The 7,664-nt window shown below is 38.2% G+C and overlaps 1 protein-coding gene across 1 annotated transcript; it reads left to right on the top strand.

Moving 5' to 3' along the window:
• Positions 1 to 879: 879 nt before the first annotated feature.
• LOC144637590 (transcription factor BTF3 homolog 4-like) lies at positions 880 to 7,375 on the top strand. The gene is made up of 9 exons (XM_078496654.1): positions 880 to 921; positions 1,345 to 1,388; positions 3,056 to 3,170; positions 3,840 to 3,891; positions 4,542 to 4,598; positions 4,957 to 4,994; positions 5,690 to 5,741; positions 6,424 to 6,480; positions 7,118 to 7,375. Exons 1-9 carry the CDS (start codon positions 880 to 882, stop codon positions 7,162 to 7,164), a joined length of 504 nt encoding a protein of 167 aa, XP_078352780.1. The 3' UTR covers positions 7,165 to 7,375.
• Positions 7,376 to 7,664: the final 289 nt, after the last annotated feature.

Genomic DNA, 7,664 nt, shown 5'->3' on the forward strand with positions numbered 1-7,664 from the left:
TGCTCTCTTCTCGCACCTCGCGCTTCCCCTTTGAACACCAGCTAACACCGGCCACGTAGGCTAGAAGTACCCTAGAGACCGCAATCCTTTTGAAAGGAATATCTCCTCCCCAGAGCTAGAGGCCGCGAACCTGTTGGTCAGCGTTTCCCGACCGCTCGACCCAGCCTCTTGGATATTGCGCGGTCCGGAATAGAGCGCCTGCGCAATGAAGGCCCGTTCTCTTACGCCATCGTGCCGATCAAGTCATCCTCGTGTTTAGCGAAGGAAAAACTCTTTGATGACATTTTAGCAGGAGTTCGACTTTTCTGTTGATACCAAATACCACTAACAGGTAAGTTTTAGTGTATTTGTTCTTCACAGTTCGTTAAATTTGCTTAGAACCACTCCAGTTGTCGTAGTCAAAACGCACATGTTTTGCTGAAGTCGAAGCACTCCTCGATACACGCTGCATGGATAATTCGTTTTAATAGTTGAGTATGAATTCCAGCAGTTTCCGTTAAACTGGAGAAATCTTGTTATTTAACTCCACCCGTGCAGCAATAGCAAAAACATCAAAGGTGTATGAACCGATAAATTGTACAATTTAGAACCATAATTTCTTGTTTGTAGGATTTTGTCATCGGTATAAACTTCCATGCATAAAAATATTTATTATCGGCATGACTGGTGTTGGGATAAGCCTGTTATTTCGGGGCAGTAATTTTAATTGCATTTCAATCTTTAAATCTCACCATTCCTCCACAACAGAGGCAATGTCATGTTGCTACAGAAAAAGCTTACGCTTTTATTATAAACATTTGTACTTTGAAAAATACGCCTAGTTACATTATATTTTGTAGTTAACACCTTGTTTTTTTCTTTCTTTTTCATTTATTATAAATGAATTGTAGATTTAACAAACAAGAGACTGTTGCATCCCTTGTAAGATTACAGTTGGACCCTGCTAATTTGAACTCGGTTATTTCCAATTCCCTGTTATTTCAAGCTACAATGTAAGCCTATTTCCTGTGGATTTGCCCTTCAGTCATTTACTATCAGCTATTTCGAACTCCCACTACTTTGAACTATTTTTTTCCCTTGATAGTTCGAAATACCAGGGTCAACCGTATTCTAAATTTGGATATATTTATGTGATAAAATGATGGAATCACTTTGAGGTGTTGACCATGACGTTTTGACTGCTATACTGCTAGTGGCCTGGTGAAGACTAGCAGTGTTGCAGTTGAAGTGTCACACTTAACTCCTGAAAGCAATTCTATCATGAGACAAATGAATCAAATCAACGTTCATCTTTCCTAATGGTGCTTTGTTGTTCTATTAAGTTACAGACCATTATGAATCAAGAAAAGTTATCAAGATTACAAAAAGAAGTTAGAATTGGAGGAAAGGTGAGTCATTCACATTGACAGTGCTCAGTGCTTATACTATAGCTATAGAGGGAGTTGTACTCTAGTTGAAATTTATACCAGGTGGGGCTGGAAATGGGTTATTCCAGAAAAAATCCACACCCCCCCGACGGATGGGGTCGTTTTTTAACCCCCCTCTCACCTGGATTTCCTGAAGCACAAGACCCCCCCTCCTGTCTGGATTTCCAAAACCAAAGACCCCCCCTCCCGCCTGGATTTCCAGAAAAAAAATATTATGCTTAAATTTAATTAATTTTAATAGAAAATATGCACAATCACGTCAAGAAGATGTTCTTGTTTAATTTTTTAAGCATCAGCTAATATTAAGCTAAGAATTCTATCGCATAGATCTAAAAGAAGGAAGGAGCAAAAATACGAAAAAGTGAACGAGTGTTTACCTTCTTAGCTCATTAAAATCAGTTGCCCTTTATTCTACTCTGCGCTAGATATGGTCCTAAAGTAATACGATTAGTAAAAAATATGATAAAAGAGTCAAATAGTCATTCCTCTTCGCCTGCTTTTCGAGACATAAGGTCAGTCCCGTCCACTGAAGATCGAGAACTTCTAAAATCTTCTTCAAAATCTTTCGAATAACAAAAGTCTAAACTTCTTTATCGTCCAAATTCTTCTATAACTTAGGAATGGATAACTTCATTCACATATCCTACCTTCAAGAGCCAGAAGTTCTAATCTGCAGTGGAAGGAAAGTTGAAACTCGCGTTGTGAACCGCTTTCTTAGTTATTATGCCCGCCATACTGCCCATAGTTACAAAAAGTCTTTTTGGCTTTCGTCAGTAAATCGGGAAGGCAAAATTTATGCGGAGGAGAATGTAGCCAAGACAAAAGCACTTGAAACAGCTCCCAATCACGAAATGAATTCAACTAATTATTTTTAAAGCGGCTTAAGATGACTTTCAGATTCGTCCATTGCGTTGTGTCAAAAGTCCGCTGTGAACAACATTCGTCACCAGGCTTTTGCAGAGTAGAAATGTGTCAGGCGTTTCACGATCTTCGTTGCAACAACGTCTTGAGATCTTGTGAGGGGTTCTCTTTAATTTTGTATCTTGTTTTAACGTTTTCTGCTATAAAAAGACCTGTTAAGGAACTTAGATTATCATTTATGTCAGGTGAGAAATATATGAACAAAAATATAATCTACTTTTTCAGGATCTGAGGGCGCTGAAGTGTCACCGAACTAAACGTTCAAAGCGCTTGAATTATCGGTTGAAATGACCCCTGCAGAAGACTTTTTGAAGTTCAAGCCCCCCTCCCGCCTGGATTTCCAGAGCCTTTTACCCCCCCTCCCGCGAGATAGATTTTACGAAGCTAGTTTCCAGGGAAGTGGTCATAACAAGTGTACTCGATGAGTACCCACCTTGTGTAGAGGTAGGGGGGCTATACAAGATACCACCTGTCTGTTTAGCCAAATGGACAAAATTTATTGGCCTTAAAATTTGACTTAAAACTTTCATATGTGGTGGGTCCTGTCTGAGTACAATAGTTTGACCATTTCCCTAAACTCATTCTTGTCAGAACAACATTCTTGCCATACAAAATTTAAGAATATACCTATAAGAATATACTTGTATTGGCTTCTGGCAATAATTATTCATTTGGTGATTCACTGCATTGAATTATTACAATCTCAGGGAACACCCAGAAGAAAAAAAGAAGGTGGTTCACAAAACGGCAACAACAGATGACAAGAAGTTACAGAATACTCTCAAGAAACTCTCTGTTAACAGCATTCCTGGCATTGAAGAGGTAATATATCTTGTTTAGATTTCTGATCTGCTGTAAATTTCAATTAATGTTGGGATTACAATTTTGTAAAAAAGAAAAAAAGCCTTTCAGCTGTGCCAAGAGATGGCTTGTGTGCAAAATGCCACCAATCAACCATGAACTTCAACTTGATACATCTCACATGTCATAAACATGATGCCTGGCTCCCGATTGGACGTAACATCTTTCTCGCATGTGAACAAAGTGATATGTGCCATTTACAGTCAAAATAGTCAGCGCGTGCCTCCTATTATTCCAGAATAGTTTTGATTAACGGCGAATGGATTGCATTATTTGTTTCAAAAATTCAAATTCAATTTGAATATTAGAAATCATCCAACTGTAAACACGTGAACACGTGAACCTGTCAAAAATTAGCCAATCAAATTCGATAATTTTTGACAGGTTCACGTGTTTACGGAATATTCAATTTGAATTTGAATTTTTGAAACAAAAATGCAATCTGTTCGCCGTTAATCAAAACTATTCTGGAATACTAGGCGGCACGCACTGACTATTTTGACTGTAATTGGTTGACATTGGTTTACAAACAAAAATTTACTTTGCGGCTTTTCAGAAGGTAAATCTCAGTACGTACATGTATGTAATAAATACCTATTTTAAGTCTGTTGAATTGTTTTGTTTTTATAGGTAAACATGATCAAGGACGATGGAATGGTCATTCATTTTACTAATCCAAAAGGTACAGCAATAGTAACAATTGCCTAAATGCTAACTGCAGTTTTTTAATGGAAACATTGTATCTACTTAATTAAATTTACCTGGGATATCAGTTCTTTTAACCTTAGCAAACCCTAATAAGTACCCGGTCTCCATTTTGTACTCTCTGTTTGAGCTATCAAAATAAAATTAGTGTCCAGGTTGCAATCATTACAGTAATAACACTTTCTGTACAGAGCATGAAGCACATGGTAGTACTGAAGCTGTTCACGATGCTGTCAGTTCCCCTTCGGTGGAGAAAAATGCTATGAGATTTTCATGTTACTGTCTTTGTCTAAAACAGTATACAAAAAAAGCCCTTTGCTCAATCTTGTGTTTTACAAATTGGCACACTTTAGAAATGACGTAACATTCCAATAGTCCATTAAATTGAATACGATAAATTATTTTTCGTATTCTTGGTATTACACTGGAACTAGCTTGCAACTGAGGCTAATGCAGGTAATCTTTTCAAAGCAAATGACATGACGCTCTTTTTAATGATATTCCCCTGCATTCGTGTCCATTGCAAGCTTTTTCCAGTACAATACCGAGAATACGAAAATGGTCTCTTGATAGATCACACCTCTCCAACTTGGAACCTAACCTTGAGTTATTTTTGTACTTTCTTAGTTCAAGCTTCCCTTTCTTCCAACACTTTTGCTGTGAATGGTCAGTCTGAAAATAAATGTAAGTACAGAGATCTGCTAACTGAATAGCTTTGGAGAAGAGCTCATCTTTTATCTTGTAAGCTTAAGTCTGTGTAGAACATAGATGTTGCTAAGAGCTGGCTGCTGGCTAGTTTTACCAGCAAAAAGAGATCTTAAACCTGGCTGAAATTTTACACGAAAATAAAGACTTGGGTAAACTTTTAGAGCTGCAATGGCCAGAAACTCCAGCTGGGCTTGTGGATAAGCCGGCTTAGTGTTTTCTTAGCTACATCCATGTTTGCATGTTGATCTGCAGTTCTTAGCTCATCCACTGCAAAGATAAAGCCACAATTTGTTATGCCTTGTTATCTAACTTTAATGTTTTGCTTTTCTTGTAGCAATCACTGAATTGCTTCCTGGAATTCTGAATCAGTTGGTAAGTAGCCTGTTCTTAATGATGTTTGGTTCCTGGTCTTAACGTTGGACGTTTCCATATAGCCTGATTTTCAATAACATGTTTAATACATACAAGGTAAAAATAGAAGATAATGTCAAACCACTGGTAGCCGCATTGTGAGTTGGATTTCCTCGTTAAAAAATTATTACTATAACAGAAAAGCAACGAGTATGGAGAAGATTGAGCCATCACAAACAATGGTCTGCAGAAATTCAGAATAAAATGTTCGATTTGCTCCATCCTTGGCAGATTTCCTTTCAGAAACTGTGATGCTGGCCAACAGTAAGCTGGAAATTTTTCAGTCCAAAACTTATTTGTGTACCATTACAGCAAGGCGCCCAAAAGTGTGACCACTTTTAATTTATTCACATTCTTTCGTGCAGATTTAATCCAATCAAAAGCTGTGGATAGCTTTCAGTTGACTTCTGATTGGATTAAATCTGCACGAAAAAATGTGAATAAAGTAAAAGTGGTCACACTTTTGGGCGCCTTGCTGTAAAACTCTAAGCCCCTTACAGTGAATTTTGTTTTAGATGTAAGATGGCAGGTTTATTGGAAATACTTAATTTTTTTAGTGCACCGTACATGATCCTTTGGGTACAGCAGGTACAAAACAATTTTTATTGCATGTCTTGATGACGCTAACAATTTATTGTTTTATGTTTTGTAACCAGGGTAATGATAGTCTGTCCAATTTAAAGAAGCTGGCTGAGAAATTCCCACCAGGTGAGACAAGACATAATGTACTTGATGCATAGTTTCTAAAGGGCCAGACAGATAACGAATAACCAATTTGTGTGCGTGTGTGTGTGTGTGTGTGTGTGGGGGGGGGGGGGGGTGCGCTCAGGGAAAAAACCTGACAAGGTCTGTTACCTGACCTGTTAAATTAACAGAAAAGTCCTAATAATTTAGTGAGGCCTGTAGCAGGCCAGATATGCAACATTTCACACAGAGACGCTACAACACAATGTTGCTGATGTGAAATCATAACCATAATAGTGACAGCAGCCCAATTAGAATAAACTGTAACCGTAAAGTACTTTGACAAAAGAAAAATGCGAAAGTACAATGAAATCCTTTTTTCTCAAACCCTTAAGTTGTCTAACGTCCTGACACATGAAGCTGGACCAAAAGTGGTTTGCCTTCCCTCAGAAAAACACTGCAATTTTACTGCTGATGTCACAAACCTATTTTTCACTTCCCTCCGAGGTTTAAGAAAATGTTAATATAGATTCCACTGTAGAAACAGAGCATGGTGTTTTGGACTAGAGATTTATTAACTTGAATGGCTGAGAAGTGTGACTCCATTGCACGCAGTAGACATATGTTTCAATCCAGACGTAATCATTTTGTCAAACTTGTCAGCAGTCCTAGCAATTTTATTGATGCATTGTTGTTCCGTTCACAGCTGATGTTGGCCATGTGCCCACTCTAACTGAAGATGTTGATGATGATGACGTCCCAGGTAACATGTCAACATTGTATAGTAATGTTTTTTTTATTTGATTTAACAGCCAACCTTGAATTAGCACCCACCTAGAATAAGCAACCCTCCAAATTAAGACCATTTTAGTGGCCATGGCGATTAAATTGGAACCGAAGTCGCCAGACTGCTGACCAAAATTGAGAAGAAGGATTGAAAGTGTGAGCTTAATCTAAAGACTAAAACTTTTCACTGGCAACCAAACTTGAGCTGTCAGACTAACAAAAAAATTAAACTTGGAGAGTTGATAAGTGCCTACTCCGAAGATAGAAATGTTTAATAAGCGACATCTTACTTGGAGGAAGAAATTAAATGAGCTGCCTGTGCTGTAAGCGCTGTAATAGTCGGAGAACATTGGAAAGACATGGCATAAGGCTAAACAAGTTGCAGACAAACCACTTAGCTGGAGAGCTACATTATTCTGCAACAGTAGTTTATACGAACAAAAATTTGCCAAGTTTATTCTTTGTTCTCACAAACTTTTGCAAAAAATATCGACTGGCATTTTGAGGCTTTTCGAGCAATTTTCTCACAAGTGGCAACGAGGATTAAATAGCTGCTGTAATTAAACTGGTTTGTGCAGTGTATACTAAAGTTCAATTCTATTTCTCTTCTATAGAATTAGTTGAGAATTTTGATGAGCCCTCAAAAGCAGAAGGAGTGTAAAGAGATGTCAAATGTGGCACAGATAAACCAACACTCTGCTGCCACACTAGTGCTGACTACAAACTAAACACAACAGTTGTAGCCTTTTTCATTGTACATGTAATAGTTAACGAGACAAATTTTGTAAGTGTCCTGTACAATCTTGGTGTTGTATTCTTAATACACAGCAATTTATTGGGCTGTCAATAAAATAAATGGGAAACTTGCTTCAGTTGGAATGGTGGTTTGTGTAAATAAGCTGGGCATACCTTGATGGGAAGGCTGGTTGGTAGGTAGATGGGTAGGTCAATAGGAAGGTTGGTTAGTCAGTAGGTAGGTACATGTACATGTGGGTAGGTAGGTAGGTAGGTAGATGGGTACGTACGTACGTAGCTGGTAGGTAGGTCACTCAGTTGGTATGTCGATCAGTAGGTAGGTCAGTCAAATGTTTACTGGTTTTAATCACGGTGAAGTTAGGGGCAGTAGGGATGCACCTAACTTCAATGTGGCATACTGGGGAA

Source organism: Oculina patagonica, chromosome 14, assembly GCF_052425735.1.
Source record: "Oculina patagonica isolate OP01 chromosome 14, crgOcupat, whole genome shotgun sequence".
Lineage (NCBI taxonomy): Eukaryota > Metazoa > Cnidaria > Anthozoa > Scleractinia > Oculinidae > Oculina > Oculina patagonica.